We start from the raw sequence: 18,865 nt of genomic DNA, 5'->3' as shown, positions 1-18,865 counted from the left end.
CCTTCACTTTGCAGCACCGGAATGCTGGCGTGATGACTGGGGCTTCCCCCATGGGCTCGGGAGGATCTGTCAAGGTGACAGACTCAGCCTCAGGTATCGCTCTCTTTCTCTCTCTCTTTCTGTCTTGCTCTGTCTTTCTCTCCTTCTCTCTCTCTCTCCTTCTCTACCAGTCTCGCCTGCTCAGTTTCTTTTCTCTTTCCCCTCTTCCAGCTCATTCCTGTCTTTGTTTTTCCATTGCTTTATAAGTCATCCACACAACCTACATTAACATGCCTTACACTAATGGGGAAGAAAGAGAGAGAGAAAGAGGGAGAGAGAGAGGGAGAAAGAGAGAAAATATATAAAACATATAATGCAAATAGAGTTGCAACACAAGATGGAATTTATAAGATGTATGTAATAAATATATTTCCACAGTCTCTATGTATATTTTATATATAAATATATATATCTAACTTCTGGTAAATGTAAAAGTTCTCATAATATCATTATATTGTGATATTTATATATATATTACAATATAATTGTGATATTATGAGAACTTTTACATTTACCAGCAGTTGGATATGGCCCAATAAAACCATATAAAAAACCCCATGATAAACTAGTCAGTCATGCCACTGAAATGAAGGACAAGACAAGACAAGAGAACTGGATGCTGAGAGCATTTATTTAATCTTTGCAATAGGGAGCAGTAGTAAGGCACACAGAATGTCTTCACAAAACCTCAGTCAACTTGAGATGGACAGACACAGAGGCAGGGAGAAGCATCTTGCAGGCGTTGACATCTTCATGGTGTTGTGTCCGGGTCAGAGGTCAAAGACCAGATCCCAGGCCACCAGTGTGAGGTCAAGGGTGAGTGGACAGGGCCGGCCGGTCAGTCGCCCCTCTCGCTCTATTCCTCTTCTTCATCGGCGGCTCCTTCAATGATGTAGCTGCGCTCCTGTGTGTCACTCTCAAGTGTGTCGTCCTCGGTTTTAACTGTTCTGAGAGAAGGCAGAAATACAAATGTGAAAAACAAATGAAAGATATTTCAACTGATTGCAAATATCTTATTATTGTCAGCACACCCACCTAGTCCTAGTTGAAAAGTTGTTTTTAAATACACATTTCCATTGAAGCTTTCTTAAAGCCGAATCGATGGTTTAATTTAAGGTTTAATGCCTGTACAGGACCCCAGCCACATGTGATGAGACCCTAGTGAGTATGTGATTGGGGTTTGGCGCTCTGGCCCTCTGGTTACGGTTACCTGATGAGGACGGTCTTCCTCTCGGTCATCTCCACTGCCTGCTCCTCAGAGTAGGTGGTGATGGTCTCGCCGTGGGCGTCATTTCTCAGGCCGGCTCCAAGACCTCCATTTCCATTGGTCGCTCCACTACTTCGGGCAGCGAGACCACTGGCCGCCATTCCCATCTGGGCAGCCATTCCAGTGGCTAGAGCACCCAGCTGTGCTCCTGCTCCCATTCCGGCACCAGCTCCCGCTCCAGCTCCGGACCCTACTCCCATTCCGGCTGCCAAGCCATTCCCAAATCCAGCTCCCATTCCGGAACCAGTTCCCGCTCCAGCTCCGGACCCTACTCCCATTCCGGCTGCCAGGCCATTCCTAAATCCAGCTCCCATTCCGGCATCGGCTCCCGCTCCCAGTCCGGACCCTACTCCCATTCCAGCACCTGCTCCAGCCCCCATTCCGGCCCCGATTCCAGCTCCCATGGCTCCGGCTCCGCTCATCCCAGCACTGATGGCACTCATGCCCATCATTCCCTGCACTATGCTGGTGATACGCATGTCCTCACCTTCAATAAGTTTCCTATGCAAGAAAAACACAGTGTCATTATTACAAAGATTACAAAAGTCTTTACAGATATATCAAATGTAAAGAAGTCAGAGGGAAAAAGATTAGAAAAGTAGAGAAACCAAGGAGCTCTGATATGACTCATAGTGAAATATAGCCTAAATCTTGCTCCAACTCAGGAGCTTCTAATGTGGTTAACATCAATTTGCTTAGGATCCATATTAATCTAGGAAGTTGCGAAATATGATTTGTGTGTTAGTGTAGACCAACTGCAGGACGTCACATGCCTGTATGTTGTGATCTCAATCTCCAGGCTCATCTTCACATTGAGCAAGTCCTGGTACTCCATCAGCAGCTGAGCGATTTTCCCCTTTGTGGATTTCAGCTCCAACTGAAGAGCCTCGATCCTGGCCTAGAATCATCATTAATATTATTATTTTCCCCGACTAGTATTTTGTAGTCAAGAAATAAACTGCGCTCATCTAATCATCTGAGCTATTCAAACTGTAATATGGACTCACCTGAAGAGCCTCCAGCTCTTTCTTGTGTCTCTCTTGAGCTTCAAGAATTTGTGCTTCAAGAGCATCGTTTTTAGTCTTCAGACCATCCATGTCTCGCTCCTTGCCTTGAATCTGGAATTATAGAGGGGCTATTCAAGGCTATGGCAATCAAATGATGACGTGCTTGTTTTAAACTTGTAATTAATATGTTTTAAAACGTTTGAGATTTGCTTGAATCCAACAGTAAAGGCAAACATAGGCATACATCTTTTTTGGCCGTTGCCATCTCCTCCCTGGCACCACGAATCCTGTCCACATGCTTGGTGGATTTGTTGTTTATATCGTCGAATTTTGAATTGTACCATGAGTCCATTTCCTGAAAAAGACAAAAATACACATTAAATTACAATATATTAATGTATATTAATTTAGTGTAAATGGTTGATGTCCTTTTATAGAACCTTTTTTTATGTTGAAGCCTACCTGTAGATTCTTTGCCGCGATGGTGTCATACTCGTTCTGAATCTGCTTCAGAGCAGCCGAGAGGTCGGGGAGGGCGAAGGCGTCTTGGGCGGTGGCATGGGCAGCGTAGATCTGTTTCATGAGGTCCTCGATTTCCTGTATGAATTGCATCATTTCAAGCAATATAGGCCTATAATAATTCAGAAACCGCAAAATCATGGCTAGATCTATGTTGGTGACTATATATAATATCGATAATGAATCAATGAACGTACCTCTCTTTGAATTCTCTTCAGGAACTCAATCTCGACCTCCAGGTTGTCAAGTTGTTTCTCCAAAGCAATGCGCGCGGAGGTGGCTGCGTCAACATCCTGTAATCATATAATTGAAAGTCAGCCACGCCAGAGATATATAAATTAAGAGTATTAAATGTATTAAATCAATTAAGAGTATTAAATTATTAAAGGTGCTTGGCTTACAGGGCGGAAGCTCTCGATGTCCATCTCGGCCTTCTTCCTCAGCTCCACAGCCTCCTCATATTTGACCTTTATCATCTCCAGCTGTCCAGCCATGGCATCTTTGGCAGCAACAGCCAGGTCCTTAAGATTGAAAAAAAAAAAAACAATGAGAACATCTGCAGTTGGAACATGCTACATATATTAATAGAGAGATATGTCACCAATTAGGTATGTGTTTGTGGAGAGATTTTAATTAAACACCGGCTGACGCGGCTGTCATTTATGGGTGATGATCCGATGCATATTTGTATGAGTGGACGTAGGCTTAAACTATGTATGTAACTGAATCAGACATACCCGCTGCCTTCTCATTTGATCTGCAAGTTTCCTCAGCTCTTTCAGCTGCTCTTCATACAGCATGCGCAGGCCCGTGGGTTTCATGAATCGGTTCTGGAGGGCCTCGATTTCTGTCTCCAGCAGCTTATTCTGCTGCTCCAGTGACCGAACCTTTGGAGACAAGAGGACACATAAATTATGGTCCCTATGTGAGAGCGCTACATGCTCGAATATGCTCGATGCCCAAAGAAGTGCAAGTAATGCGCTGCTTCGTCTTTGCAGCCAGAAGGCGCATTTAGACACAGCCAGTCTGTGCCGCACACTCAAGCGTGAACAAATCAGACAAATTCTGTCAAAGACGGGCCTAGAAAACGCGATTCGATTCCAAGAGAATCAAATATGCTATGAATTAGTCACTGAAATTTAGCATTTGTGAGTATGGGTCTTTTATACGCTATGGTTTAGATAGTATCCCTTATTCCATAATGGTAGGCTACTTTCGAAAAACAAATTGGATATTAGGTGTACATTAACAGCAAATGTAGTGTAAAAGAATGCAAAGGTGGAATCCACTTGCCTTCTCGATGTATGCAGCCAGCCTGTCGTTCAGCACGACCATCTCCTTGCGCTGGCCGGTGCGAGTGCTGAGGAATTCCTGATTCTCGGCGGCAGCTGCGTCCAGATCTATCGCTTCTCCGCTGGCGCCCACACAAGCGGTGCCCATGCTTGCGCCGCTACAGTTTAACACATGCATGACAGTGACTTCGTTATTACCGGAGCATGATATGATATGAATCGCGTTCGTTGACAAAACCAAAAGTTACCAAGAGTATACAGGGATATTTGAATTGTTCATGTAGTCAGATTGACTTTCATAAGTAAATTGGGCAGCTATCCTACAATCCGACAATATTAATTCATAATAATTCATTTTAAGTTTGAGAAAATAATGCGTTTGGACTTGGATAGATTATACAGTTTAGACAGTTACTATTTGTGATCTCTTGCAACTAAGCAATTTATTTTGTAAAAGGCCTACTTACAATACTTAATACTCACTTTTCTGTGAAACAAAACATTGTCTTTAGAAGTTTTAATTGCAGTAAGGATAGAACAGCTCCTGTGACTAGTCAAGCCATAAATAAATAAAAAGATGTTAAATGGTACTCAGACCAATCAAATTTAGATATATTTTTAGGTATTTGGACATGTTTGTCAACATTAATATTACATTTTGCCTTAAAAATGAAACCCTGTGTTCCTTTGACCTAACAAACCACATTAGCCCTGCATGTCAAACAGCATCATGGCAAACTAAATGGGGCAAGAAAATGTACCTATCTGCCAGTTTCCCCAGAGCGCCCTGCATACTGTAGTGTGTGTTATGCCCATGGGGCATTCTCCGCACACTGTGCATGCAGGGGGGATCTGCGACCTCTAAATGACCCGTCTCATCCTAGGGATCCCTGTGCTCCCCCTCTGGGCGGGGCGGAGCGGAGCCGAACTCACCTCGCCATCAGGGGCCTGCGAGAGGAGGAGACGGCCCTGCGTCCCATCGCCATGCCGTTGGCAGCTGAGGCCGCGGCCGAGCGGGAGTAGCTGGCGGCACGCTGCTGGCGGGCATCCCGGCGGGAGGGCGAGGGGCTGGACACCCTCACCTGGAGCGCGGTGGAGGACGAGGAGGTGGTGCATTCCTCGAAATGTCTCCGATACGACGAGATCCTTTCTGGGCTGCGGCTCATCTTGGCTGCTGTGTGTCCGGAGCTCTGGAGCTTTCTCTCTCGATGTGTCTCTCCCTCCTGGAGGTGGCTGCTTTGGATGAGGAGATCTGGGCTGCTGAGTGCTGCTGTCTCATCGGCTCTCTCAGCACCCTTCTTATACCGCGAGCGGCGACCCAGCCCTGAGCATGAGCCAGCGCCTCTGGAATGTCGAACCTCAGCACCACAGCGCCCGTCCCACCACAGAGCCTTCTGCCAGGGGCCCGCCGGGAGACTGATGAGCTGAAACACCGCCAGGCATCGGGTGCCATTAAAAAGTAGCTTCAGCAATGAGGTGATGAGCCTTGATGTGCACAGGGAGACTTTAATTGTATGAAAGTCACAGCCATGAGGGTCCACTATAGGCAGAGAGAGCCAGAGAGAGTCAGGGAGAAGGGGGATAGGAGGTGACGCGTGTATCAGAGTAGGATTTAGCATAAATAGGTAGGGGTCAATAGTTCATGGTTATGACATGAGAAACCAATGCATATTTGGGGCGAACTTAATGTTATAATAGAAGTCATTCACTTGAGCTGGGCAAAGACAAAGCGCTCGAGACTACTGTATGTCTGTGGTTAGAGGTAGAAAAAGTGAAGTGTTCTTATCTTGGTAATGGATAGTTTATCATTACCCCAAGACTTTGAGGTCCCTTAAAAAGCAATACCTACAGAAATGACCCACAGAAATCATAGATTTTTTTGTTGGTCAGAACAGTACTGACTTTATTTCTTTGTTCATAATGATAATTTCACAGATACAACTGTGGATACAGACAGGTGTTTACGTTCATCCAAAATTTGGTAATACTGAGCCTTGTCACCGACTCCTTCGTCTATAGGCCTTCGGACATTCAGCGACAGTGGCAGCGATATTGACTAATTTATCAAATCTGTTTTGCGAGATTCTTTCCAAATATCTGGGGCTCTAGCGTGCAAGTGGGAGATGGCTGGGTTCAGCGTGTCTCAGAGGTGTGAGCTAAGGAGAGATGAGCGCAGGCACTGAGGCGCCATTTTGCTCACCAACCCTAGTCCCCACATAATCTCATTACATTACACTGCATTACTCATCCATGTGCAGAGCCTGATGCAGCTCCGCTGCAGCTATTTTTAGTTGAAATGAAATCATTACTCTGTAAAGGCATAAATCAGCCTTTAGTGGGGCGTAGGCGCATTGTCACATGGCTTAGGAGAGCAAGCTGTGGCCACCACCTCTGCTTCTCCTCACATCAAGTGTATTACACGAACACACCACAAAGATGTCTACAGTACCAATAGACGTTGGAGAAGTTTAATGTAACAGAGTTGACACTGAAAAAATCCTCAATGATAGCTGTCTGATGTCTGTCTGAACTGTTTTACTGAACACCACAGTAATGTAGAAATCTCTAATGGAACAGATTAGGATAGCACTGAAAATATTATCAAAGATAGTTTTGCCATTTGACTATAATATTAACAATATAGATATGGAATGGAATGGAAAATCCAAGAACAATACATGTATTCCACGCATAGAAGTGAATCTGCTGTCTCGAGTCTGTCACTTTGAATAAAAGTGTCTGCTAAATACCATTCAGCTATTTTTAATTTTATTGAATCTTAGTGCATTGGATTAACAGAAAGCTTTGCCTCTTACAAAACTCATAGATGATCATACAAGCGTCATCCATATGACTGAATCAGCAAATATGCATTAAGTGTAACCTTTCTAAATTAATGGAATGAGAAATGCATTTGCTTAGTGCTGCCACAGCTATTTGGTGCACAGGGTGATTTGGCTGTTCAGTTTGATTTTGTAATCTCCTATGGCTATCAGCCTGCCATATGGGCCTGAACTGGGCCTAATGGTCTAATGCCGTGGTTATCAAACCTTTCACAATGAGTTTCACCTCAGAAAACTATTGTCTCTCTTCAATACCACCTTTATGACCGGCATTAAAATACAGTAGCATTGGCCAATTTAACTACATATTTTACATTGAACATATAGGCTACTGTTTTGTGTAATTTTTCTGAAAGATGAAAAACTAGTTTAAATTTAACTTCAGTGATTGTGTGGTTAAGGATTTTTTATTATATATTTTGATATGAATTGATTATTTCGTCTTTATGAAAAAACATCTTGGAGACTCCCGGAGTACCACTAGAGAGAGTCCGTGTACCACAGTTTGAGAACCACTTTTCTAATGCATCGCATAAGAACAAACAAACTCTGTGCACTACCAAGCAGAGTGGTGTCTGACCTGTCGCAGATTTTAGCACGGAGCCCTGAGCCCCATGTTTAGAGCCACTTGCTGTCTGAACCACTGCCTCCCATCCATCAGACATGACAGTGGAACGTGCTGATGGTGAGGTGGGTGGGGGGAGGCCAGCTTGTAGTGTTGTGGTGAAGAAATGCCGTGAGTTATTGCAATTAGGGCATAACAAATGACCCGTCATGCACAGAGCCAAGTGTTCCACTGCTAACTGTTGGGCTGTTATCAAGCACAAGTGCCTTTGTATAAAAAAAAAATACGATGGACCTTCCATTCAAACATAGTTCAGGCATGCATTTTCAAACATTTTTGACTTTCAATGGTGTTATCATCAATCAATCGTCTTTCTTAGTTATTTGCAATCTCATAACTAATAAGTCAGGATGTCAGCCAAAGCTTTAACGCAAAAAAGAACTGAAATGAGAAGTCACCATGATAAGAGTTTTAAATAAGAACTAAAATATTCACTTCATCTGGTTATGACTTTATGATCAATTCAGTAAAGAAAACGCTAATGCAAATGGAGCTTTAAAATTTCTCTTTTTATTCAGAAGAATACAAAATTATGTGAAATTAACTCATTCATATGATTGCATGCTGATGACTATAGCACCAGACCTATTGGCAAAATATTTTGTTGAATGTCTGACATGGACTGTAGAATACAGAGATTAAAAATTGTTGAAATGACTAAAATCTCATTCATTATTTATGTGTATACGCATCAACTACAATAGAAGGTTCAAGGGTCAAAGGTCAAGTCTGGGTTAACAAATCCTGTATAAGCTTGCAAACTGCCAGAAGCCCTTTCTTTATAGAGGTTTCAATTTAAACCTGCAACTTCAAAGCCTCAAAGATGCCCACCTTTCAATCCTCAGTAAATACAGGCAGGACAAGTGTTTTTTTTACTCCCAGACATTCAGGTGACAGGGTGTCTTGCGGTAGCATTATAAGCCTAGTTATTCAGTCACAGAGTACAATTATTTGTTTACAATTGTCATATCTCTGAAATAGGCCTGGTGGCTACATGCCACATTGTAAAAAGAATATGAAAAGTCAAGTTTGTGAGACATGATTTCGGAAAGGTTTCAACCACAAAGCCATCCAGGGGATCATTCTTTGGTTTGTAAAATTTCATGTTTTGCCCAGTCCTGCCAACCCCCTGGATAGTGTTGAACACTGAAAGAGAGAAGGCACACATGGAAATTACCGACTTGGTTAAAATGACCTTAAAAGAAAGTTGAAACCATAATTTTGACTAGAGATCATTGTAAAATTTCACTATGACTAAAGATTTGCTATTTCCCATAAAAAAACAAACTGATGATTTTTAATGAATAGTCAGTCAAAATCATCAGGTTACACAGATTGATCCTGATTCAGTCAAAATCATCAGGTTATTTCTTTATGGGAAGTAGTCTACTCATTAATATTGCATACACTATTACACACTACAACATGAATCACACCACATTTCCTTCCACGTGTCCATTCTGAATGTCACTGATTGTTGCTAATATCTTTTTCATAATAAAACCTACTTTGAATAGCCCAGAGAGGCCGCCGCGTCCAAGGCAGTTTTGCTCCTCACTCCTGCCAGACAGGTGAATACTATGTTCCCCCCCTGAGAGGGCATGTTTCCTCCGTACTTCTCCTTGAAATCCTCTGGTTTGAGCTGTAGAGCATTGCTCACCTGGCCCACTGTAGCGTAGATGACAAATAGCAGTCATAGCAGTATAACATAATTAAAAAAAAACTGTAGGTAGGCCTGAGATTTAAATAATTAGTCTTGGAATTAGAAAGTTCTATCTGCGTTCTGAGTAGTTCTGAGATATTGAGCTCTGGTCAAATTACTCATGATTCTGGTTAAATTCCTAACCTGGCTCTCGGAGAGTTGCCGGTTCAAACCCCGACCAGTAGGCACGGCTGAAGTGCCCTTGAGCAAAGCACCTAACCCCTCACTGCTCCCCGAGCGCCGCTGTTGTAGGCTACCAGGCAGCCCACTGCGCTGGGATTAGTGTGTGCTTCACCTCACTGTGTGTTCCCTGTGTGCTGAGTGTGTTTCACTAATTCTCTGATTGGGATCAATGCAGAGACCACATTTCCCTCACGGGATCAAAAGAGTATAAGAGTATACTTATACTTGGCTCATACATCCCATTACTCTCAGTCTATACCTCAAGCTGGTGTGTGGTGAGCATTCTGATGCATGGCTGTCTTGCATTTGGTGCTGGTGGTTGAGGCTCCCCCTTCATGTGAAACGCTTTGGGTGCCTTGAACAATTCAATATATTGTGTTCCATTCAAACTGGTGTGTGGAACTTTTTGTGTAGTTTATTGTTAGTCCAAAAATGCACGTAACTTCAAGAAACACCCCACACAATGTAAATAACATGTTGCTGCAGGAATATGTGTATAATTATAATACATGTCAGAAAGAACCTTAGAATTCCAAAGTGAAGAACTGATAATAGCCATGGCTATCCACTGTATTCTTGCAAGTAGCCTACGAAATCTTTGTAACACCGAAGACAGACTTACAAGGCACGTTCATTGATCCTGGAATGTTTCCATATTCCCTGAGTTCCCATGGCTCACGCACATCGATCACTGAAGCTGTTCCTGCAGCAAGCAACTGTTTTAGTTGTTCATAAGACACATCGGTCCCTTTGGAAGAACTGAAGTTACGCCATTGAATCGTTCCCCTGCAGGTCAAAGCGGGCGTATCTGTAAATCAAACAAAAAACTTTATACGTCAACAATATCTTTGACTCCTTGCAGTGGATTAGCTGTCAGACATGGCTATTTAACGTCACACTGCATTTCATCATGTTACTGACTTTGCTGAGTTTCACTAAGCAATGTTAAGTTAGCCGAGTACGCAATAACGTTTCTCTGGTAAATCGCATTGACAAAAAAGGTCTCATGGTGTCTTATTTCATGTCTATGACCCAACATGTTATGGTTACTTGGGTGGTGCCAAAGCACCTTCAACGTTACACTCACATTGTAAAAATTGGAAATGTGTTCCGAGAGAGTTCGTCAGTGTTCTTGTGGCCAGAGGAATGACATTTCTGTATAAGACACGCGGAATAATTCTTGACACTTTCAAGCAGCTGTTCAAAGCCATGACCGGGGCAATCTCAACCTCTAAATTAGTATAGCCACAACACAGTTTTTCGGCACGTACGGGAAAAGTTAACACTGCCACTAGCTAACTAGCCCCGCTGTGTAGCACAGTGATGTTATGCAGGGGTCAGGTCAGTTCGCGTTTGCGTGGGAATGTATCTACGGAACACGACGAGGATCATGCAAGTCAGAGAACTTGCAGGTGCATTTAGCACGCTCTTCTGCAAAGTGTTCAGTGGACTTCGAAATTACTATTCCTCTGAAATATGCTGCAAATACTAATCAGCGACAAAATGTACCAGCAGTTTAGAGCTGAGGGTACGGAATTCAGTAGTAATTCAACTGTGTTAAATGTACATTTATCAGTAATGCAATAGTTATGGCTGTCATGCTCAGTTTCACAAATTACATGGTTAAGTTACATTTGAAACAGCACCTGAATGTGATCATACGTGTACGACTGCAAAATGTACACAATGTAGAACAGCAATTGACGCAAGCCTTTATTTTACAATCGCAAATTTCTCGAATAGGGTTTGACCTTAATTGGATACCGTAGTGCGTCAAATGTTGACTTCAGCAAAGGGAACATGTGACTTACTGTGGTTATAATGGTATCGAATTGTTCTCAACTATGTAACCTGAAGAATGTGTGATTTAAGCTTAAAAAACATTGTTGCTTTTCCATAAACGTTGATTGTACTCTTAACAGTTTGCTGATCAGAACAGGGCTCACAGTTAGCTTCGCGTTGGGTTGTATGCAAGTGTGAACCAGTTACCCATTTGCTAGCTAACTTAGTTAGCCAGGACAGAGCAGAACTGCAAAAGGGGTGAGTTGTCTTATTAATTAACTCTATCAAACTGTCCGTTTGCTTAAGAATGGTCTAATAAACTAAGATGCAGTTATGGACCGGCGCCGTCATTATTGCTCTTTATACTGGCCTCTGTAACATTAGTTAACGTTAAGGTCTATGGGTTGTTGTTCACCCGGTGTAGCACTAATGAATGTCTGAACGTTAATGGGATAATTTACCGAAAAAGTTAGCATCTGCACTGGCTGACTAATAGGCTTATAAGTATGCAAAAGTCCCTCTTGCTCTAATTTTGAGTTCAGAAAACTACTTAAGACGTTTTACATATCTGTACGCCACAAAACAAGAATGTTTAGCTTAGCTTCTCTTTTAAACAAATCGGAAAGTTACATAAATCCACAATGCCCGTGATTATTCCATAGGATGAAATACGCTGATAAGGGAGTGTCACGTAGGTTAGCCTAAAGGTCATGTTCAAATGACAGCTTTGACAGGGCGGCCAAACGCACATCTGCTATGTTCATGTTAGTTCAGCATCAGTCCAGAGTCGTAGGTTGCTTCCTGGCAGTAGATGACTTAGTTGAGCTACTAATGTTCTCTATTCTGGTTTTCATAATTCATTATGCAATAGATGTTATGGGACAACATGTGCCATCGTCAGTATTATCCGCTAATTATCCGCTTAAAGACAAGTGCAAGTTATACATGGGCTGTTCTCACTGCAGAGAGAGAGAGAGAGAGAGAGAGAGAGAGAGAGAGCAAGAGAGATGTATAGTGAGGCTCAAAGGTTCTAAGATGTTTTCCTTAAATTCCCTAAAGGCTGTGGGTTATATTCAGATCTTGCCCTGAAACTGTTCTTTGTTTAGCTATTCTAACACATGCAAATTGCAACCCATGCAACCTAGCTCTCACAGGCTCCAGCCATGCTTCTTAAAGTGTCTGTGAAGAACTCTCACACAACTGTTTTGTCCTGTTCAAGGCCATGTCGGCCAAAACATGTTGCCATGTTTTTATCTGTTTGAATATGAACTAGCCTAGTATTAAAGCTTTTTACATTTAAAGAAGAGTGCCTTGTATCAATCTGTTTGCATCAACTTACGCAACTCTGTTTGCATCAACTTACGCAATCTTTGTCCATTGACAGACAGATGCGGCTCAAAGACCCTTTCTCTTTAAAGTCCGCTGATATGACGAAGCGGACCAGCAAGCCGAAGAAACCTCGGGATGAGGAGTCCTCGGATGAAGTTGGTGGTAAGTGGAACAGTACCCCCTTGCTGCGCGGGGCAAAATGATTCGCCTTGCCGGGAGACATCATTGCAAAACAATGTCAAAGAAGCAGGCCGGTGTGCCGTTTGTTGAAGCTCCCGCTGCCTCTGCTTCATCGTATCTTTACTGCTATGGTATTAGTGTCAGTAGGAGCCGTTTAGTGATATGGGGGACGCGTCCTCTGTGTGTGTCCCTGTGTGCAGGCCTCATGTGTCAGCACGTCAGCAAGGCGGTGGACCTAGGCGCGGTGAAGAAGGCTGTGACGGGCAGTGTGTGGTCTGTGTGCGCCGACTGCTTACGGGAGAGGAACTTGAACGAAGGGGAGGCCGCTGGATCCCATGACATCCTTGTGTGCCTCAAGTGTGGCTTTCAGGTGAGCTAGTGTCACACACACACACTCACACAGACACACAGACCTACACACACACACACATTGGCAATGTCATGGTCTTTGGGATATCATGTAGCTGTAAAGAGCAGCAAAATGTGATATGCTTTGAAAGCAGAAATGTGCTCCACCTCTGACTGTCTCTCTGTCTCAGCTGTGCTTTCTCTCACTGTCTCCCTCCCCCACGCTTGCTTCTATAACTGTGTCTTTGTGATTTCATATATTAATTATGACAGCAGCCTCTGTGACCCTGACTGACCCTGACAGAAGGGACTTCCAGAACGCGCAGGGTAATTCCTCATCGTATCTCTTACCTGTGTGCTTCTTTTTTGGGTCTCTTCCAGGGCTGTAACCAATCAGAGAGCCAGCACTCCACCAAGCACCAGCAGAGTCCTCACCCTGAGGCCCACTGCATCACCATCAGCCTCAGTACCTGGAAGGCCTGGTGAGAACCCGCCCTCCTCGCCTCCGCCTGATGATGGGCAGCGTCTTGCACCAATCACTTGCTAACTCCAGTCATGAGATTCTGAGATGTTCAGTTGGCAGTTGGTTTTTCTGTCTACGAGGACTGTGAATGAAAATCTTCTCAGCACTTTGAGAAAGAAAGTTATTGTTAGAATGTCACTGATTAATTGAAAGAAATGTGGTTTAATTGGTAAGTCCACCTAGTATATATTATTCTCACTCACCACTTGAAGGAATTTGAGTTATTAGTAAATACTGCATGGTGAATCATTTGCAGAGCAAGTGCTTGATTTGATGATAATCTATACTACAGCTTGAGCCATTAAAAGACAGGTCTGTCTCAGATTACCCATGCCATTGCCATTAATGCTTTAGATGTATTCCTCCAGGTGTTTTGAATGTAATGAAGAGCTGTCCACTCACTGCAACAAGAAGGCCTTGGCCCAGACGTTAGACTTCCTTCAGAAGCACTCTGTGAAGGCAACCACAGGTGAGGCTTTGCTATTTGTGACTGATTTTAAAGTTATATTCATTAGAAATTGATGCTTCTAGGTTAGAAATATGTTTCTGCTGATGTTTGAGATATTTCTATATTGACCAACTCCCAATTGGCAGTAAGCGTTTTGTGCACTGCTTATGCTCCCAGAGCGCCTTGCATTTTTTGCGCCTGCTGCGCCTTGCGTTTTTGCAGAGGTGTCCTGAGCGCCTCGAAAAAAGTTCAGCTCCAAGCAGGAAAGCACCCGCATTTTTATGAAAACATAGTGCACCTCCCGTTTTATAAGCGGCAAAGCGCTGTCTGACCGTTACCTTAGAGTTATGCTGAAGACATTTTTCTTGGTTGACCCTTATATTATGTAACAACAGACAAAAACCTGAGCAGAAAATAAAATGTGAGAGCACCTCTTGTGGCTCAGCGTCACCCCCCAGTGGCCAAGTCTATTGGTCCTGACTTCGTTAAACAAGCATCTATATCTGTGTTTAACATGTACTGTAAGATGTTTAGTGTGTCAACAAGCATACCTTGTGAGATACAGTGACATATATTAATTGATGTAATGTATTCACCCCCCTGCTGTTTGAGTGTGTCGGGAGGTAGACAGAAGTGTGCTCTTTGGTGCCAGGCATTGGTGTGCACGTTTGGTGCCAGGCAACACTGTCTATCTAAAGGTGTAGTGTATATAAAAAGAATAGTGTTGCCCAAAGTTAAGTTTTACAGGTGAACTTAATGTGACCTCAGACCTGCCAACCTGTACACACTTTGCGTAGCAACCACGCTATTTCACATCAAAGTACGCCGCTACAATTTTTTACTTAAAACTATGGAAAACGAGCAGACATCCAACTTCTCCAGAAAGCTCCTTGAGCATGGGAAATACAATGGGGCAGCCGTGGCCTACTGGTTAGTGCTTCGGACTTGTAACCGGAGGGTTGCTGGTTCGAATCCCGACCAGTAGGCACGCTGAAGTGCCCTTGAGCAAGGCACCTAACCCCTCACTGCTCCCCGAGCCAACACTTGAACACGCCGCTGTTGTTGTAGGCAGCTCACTGCGCCGGGATTAGTGTGTGCTTCACCTCACTGTGTGTTCACTGTGTGCTGAGTGTGTTTCACTAATCCCGGCCAAATTTCCCTCACGGGACGAGAGTATATATACTATACTTACGAGAGTATATATACTATACTTATACTTATACAATCTCCCGCAAATCTATTTCATGCGAGGATGAGATGCAGAGAGAAAGTGACAAGTGAGAATAACAGGCAAAGCATAGTGGTCTCTCTATATGTCATTTTATATGGCATTTCTTCTTCATTCAACGGTGGGTTAAATGAAAGACTTGATGAGGTGAGTTTAACAATTGATTGTATAGATGATATAGATGTAATGATTGAATAGAGGCCACATATAAGAAAATGGACAACATATCCACATCAGTCCCTATCATCACAAGTGTTTTTCATAGGTCAGGATTATTAGGCTCTAAAACAGATTGTCAACATTATAGAGCTACTGTTAAAGATTCAGTTTGCACTTTCAGGAACACATTGAATCACATTTAGATAGATATTCGACATTAAAGATGGGTCGCTATCCAAAATGTGTCTTGTGAGTATGGCTATGTCTGTTTTTGGCTGCATGCATGAAAGCCGACGTGAGCAATTTGTTTTTCTCGGCTCGAGGTGCTAATCAAAAATCTTAAAGGTTGGCAGGTCTGTGACCTTCTCCAAACTTTTGAATGTGCATGTCCAACAGTTCAGTACTTTCTGTACTGAAACGTTAAATTTCACCCAAAAGCCAGATATCCCTAACGTTTTGTGAGTAGTGTATGGAAACACTGGTGCTGTAAAATCAAACAAAATGAATTTAGAGCACCACAAACTAACAATGAAGCTTTACAGACTGTACAGGACAAAAATCACTTGACTTTTTTATTTATTTTAAAGTAGCATAAGTGTTGTGGGTCCCTATTCATCTTCGTTTGCTTGGAAAGAACCATTTACTGCAACTCGATTCATATGGCAGATTTGTAGAGTTCTATGGAGCTTCGAGTTTCTGTGAAGAAGACAGAGTTTTGTTGTTGTTTATATTTTATTTGAGATGGGTTGTTTTTTTTTAGATAGGCAGTGTGTGTTTGAGCACTGCGTGACACATTTTGATTCAGGTGAAGGTCACACCCAGAAGGTCTCTCCCAAGGTCACAGATAAGACAAGGTTTCACAATGGCTGTGAAAGAATATTTACAAGGTTACAAGACATGGCGGCACAAGGATTCACATCACACCACACACAACTTCAGGGGGACTTCTAATTGGCCTCCGAGTCAGTATCAAAAGATGGCCAAGGACTACCAACGAGCAGAAAAGAAAAGCCGGAATGTGTTGTGCTGACTGGCTGATTATTTGACACCAAACATAGTAGCATAGACCAAGCCAAGGCATATGGACGTTGGAGCTAAAAGCAAACACTTTTATCCTTTTAAAAAAGGATGCTTAGCCTTGTCAACATGGAAGACTCTCTTCTAAGCGTTGACGCATTCGATGGAACATTACGGTTCTTAGCAACTTCAGCTGCTTCCTCTCCAACATTGGATGCCAGACATGGCTGAAATAGACGACAAGAGCTCCGCATGAGTGAGTGTCTGCGTTGTGCAGACTACACACATTCATTGCTACAATTTGTGTCCTATCAGTACCACACCAGTCCTGTCAAGGGCTTATATCCTGTCTAGTTCGCCAGCTATGTCCATGTCCAGAACCCTTGTCCTGTCCCGTTCTTCTCCCTGTCTTCTCATACCTTGTCATAGTCCTGTGCCCTGTGTTCCATCCATCTTGTCTCGGTTCTGTCCAAGGCCTGGCCTATGCCCTGTCCAGTTTCAGAGCTGTGTCCAAATCTCAGAGCTCTGCCTAGCCTTTTATGTCCCATCACTGTCCCTCCTGCTCAGTGCGATGTTTCATTGTGTGTGTGTCTGTGTGTGTGTGTCTGTGTGTGTGTCTGTGTGTGTGTGTTTGTCTGCCAGCCTATGCTGCAGCAGCAGTGATGCTGCAGTTGTATTACTGACGTCTGTGTGTGTGTGTGTGTGTGTGTGTGTGTGTGTGTGTGTGTGTGTGTGTGTCTGTGTCCGTGTCTAGTCCTGTGTCCTATGCTGCAGCAATGATGCTCCAGTTGCGTTACTGCCGCCTGGATGCCCTCATTAATACCATTAGGCGCTTGAGTGACGCTGCGCGACTGGGTTCCCTGAAGAATGCAAGCAGCTGTGTGCTGTACGGATCCTCCTGCGTTCAGCTCCTCTCTCTGTGTGTGTATGTGTGTGTGTGTGTGTGTGTGTGTGTGTGTGTGTGTGTGTGTGTGTGTGTGTGTGTGTGTGTGTGTGTGTGTGTGTGTGTGTGTGTGTGTGTGTGTGTGTGTGTCTGTGTGTGTGTGTGTGTGTGTGTGTGTTGGTTTGGGCTTGGGCTTGTGGGATATGAGTTCCAGCAAGCCGGATCAGGCAGGCGCATGCAGCTGCAGCCCGGTCTAATGAAGGAGAGACACGTCTTCAGAGTACAGTCTCTCTCTCTCTCACACACACACACTCTACTTACCTTATGGTGACACACTCACACACACTCCTCACCTATGGCCACACACACACACACACATGCTCTCCATTCACCTATTGCACATACTTTACACACACACACACACACACACACACACACACACACACACAAACTAGCCATTCACCTATGGTCACACACACACACACCTATGGTTGTACACACACACACACACACACACACACACACACACACACACAAAGACACCACTCACCTCTGTCCTCCACCTACACACATGTGGCGCTTACCTATGGGTTTCACAGACACACAGGCAGTCACATATCTGGAACCAAAATCTTTTCTCTTCTGAGTCTTTCAATTACCTGTCGGCATTCTTCCCAGTAGATTGTTTGCTGCCTGGCTGGCTAAATAGGAACGGGATGGGAGGCCATTGTTGCAGCTATGCCGGGAGCTCTGTAGGCTCCTAGCAGGTGAAATTGGATTTCAGCTTGAAGGCCAATGGGTTTTTTTTAAAACTTTTTTTTTTTTTTGTGTGGAGGGAGGCCTGTTGTTGTAATCCCCCCCCCTCCACACACACACACACACACACACAAGCTACCTCCTCCACTCCCCCACCCACCTCACATCATAGGTTTGAGTACAAAGGAACCCCAGTAAGAATTTCTCCGAATGCATAATAGTTTTGTCCAACAACAGCTCGGGGAAGAAAGGATGTCTATTAACTGGGCTCTCGGCAAGAAGGCTTTCTGCTCGAGCACCAGCGCCAGTGAAAGACGACTTGACCTCAACCTAGGCTGGAAACACAGCTGTAGGGCTTTTGTGGAAGAAAATTAAAATCTTTGCCCTGAATAGGCATCAGGAAAAAAAAATGTCTCTCTCTCTCTATTGCTATTGCTTTCTCTCTCTCTCTCTCTCTCTCTCTCTCTTCTATCGATTTGTAACGTCCCTCCAACTTGTTTATGTTTTCACTCCGTTTAGTTTCCTCTTCATGGTCATCCCCAAATTACTTGATCAGACTCATACAATGCTCCCAGATAGGAGAGCAGGACTAAAGAGGTTCGGGGAACATGCTTATCTTTTTATACCGAGCCAGAGGACAAAAGAAAATTCCTCACGTTGGTGAAGATTATTTTTCTCCTCAAACAAAAAAGGTCCTGATAGGGGATTTCTCAGGCAGAGGTACCTGAAGAGGAA

At 43.6% G+C, this 18,865-nt stretch overlaps 3 protein-coding genes across 4 annotated transcripts in view; 1 reads left to right on the top strand and 2 right to left on the bottom strand.

The window, feature by feature from the left end:
• Positions 1-895: 895 nt before the first annotated feature.
• LOC143118358 (desmin-like) lies at positions 896-5,290 on the bottom strand. The gene is made up of 11 exons (XM_076279424.1): positions 5,058-5,290; positions 4,126-4,282; positions 3,570-3,719; positions 3,234-3,353; positions 3,030-3,125; positions 2,776-2,910; positions 2,558-2,668; positions 2,314-2,424; positions 2,080-2,204; positions 1,250-1,807; positions 896-986 (listed from the first exon to the last, which is right to left on the bottom strand). Exons 1-11 carry the CDS (start codon positions 5,288-5,290, stop codon positions 896-898), a joined length of 1,887 nt encoding a protein of 628 aa, XP_076135539.1.
• Positions 5,291-8,080: 2,790 nt separating this feature from the next.
• On the bottom strand, positions 8,081-10,818 carry tstd3 (thiosulfate sulfurtransferase like domain containing 3). The gene is made up of 4 exons (XM_076279423.1): positions 10,565-10,818; positions 10,100-10,285; positions 9,101-9,260; positions 8,081-8,738 (listed from the first exon to the last, which is right to left on the bottom strand). The coding sequence occupies exons 1-4, from the start codon at positions 10,686-10,688 to the stop codon at positions 8,672-8,674; spliced, it is 537 nt and encodes a 178-aa protein (XP_076135538.1). The 5' UTR covers positions 10,689-10,818; the 3' UTR covers positions 8,081-8,671.
• Positions 10,819-11,278: 460 nt separating this feature from the next.
• The window catches only part of usp45 (ubiquitin specific peptidase 45), a 28,944-nt gene continuing 21,357 nt past the window's right edge, over positions 11,279-18,865 (top strand). The window contains exons 1-5 of one of the 2 annotated variants that reach the window (XM_076280200.1): positions 11,279-11,517; positions 12,648-12,750; positions 12,969-13,138; positions 13,498-13,598; positions 14,008-14,108. In XM_076280200.1, the coding sequence (XP_076136315.1) occupies positions 12,648-12,750; positions 12,969-13,138; positions 13,498-13,598; positions 14,008-14,108 (475 nt within the window). In that variant the 5' untranslated portion in view covers positions 11,279-11,517. Of the gene's footprint in view, positions 11,518-12,643; positions 12,751-12,968; positions 13,139-13,497; positions 13,599-14,007; positions 14,109-18,865 lie in introns of both variants that reach the window. The other variant, XM_076280199.1, reaches the window with a different exon arrangement.

Source organism: Alosa pseudoharengus, unplaced genomic scaffold (assembly GCF_046254945.1).
Source record: "Alosa pseudoharengus isolate Yale_2024_CS ecotype anadromous, Long Island Sound unplaced genomic scaffold, YU_APseudo_1.1 YU_APseudo_1.1_scf_12, whole genome shotgun sequence".
In the NCBI taxonomy this organism is placed as follows: domain Eukaryota; kingdom Metazoa; phylum Chordata; class Actinopteri; order Clupeiformes; family Clupeidae; genus Alosa; species Alosa pseudoharengus.
The sequence above is the reverse complement of the archived record's forward strand: the minus strand, read 5'-3'. Positions and strand labels throughout refer to the sequence as shown.

Coding starts and splice junctions, on each gene's coding strand:
- LOC143118358 (XM_076279424.1), bottom strand. CDS start 5,290: ATGAGCCGCAGCCCAGAAAGGATCTCGTCGTATCGGAGACATTTCGAG. Junction 3,720..4,125: donor TGGCTGCATACATCGAGAAG/GCAAGTGGATTC, acceptor TTGTCTCCAAAG/GTTCGGTCACTGGAGCAGCA. Junction 2,911..3,029: donor TGAAGAGAATTCAAAGAGAG/GTACGTTCATTG, acceptor CAATTCATACAG/GAAATCGAGGACCTCATGAA.
- tstd3 (XM_076279423.1), bottom strand. CDS start 10,688: ATGGCTTTGAACAGCTGCTTGAAAGTGTCAAGAATTATTCCGCGTGTC. Junction 10,286..10,564: donor ACATTTCCAATTTTTACAAT/GTGAGTGTAACG, acceptor TTTGATTTACAG/ATACGCCCGCTTTGACCTGC. Junction 8,739..9,100: donor GCCTCTCTGGGCTATTCAAA/GTAGGTTTTATT, acceptor TCTCTCTTTCAG/TGTTCAACACTATCCAGGGG.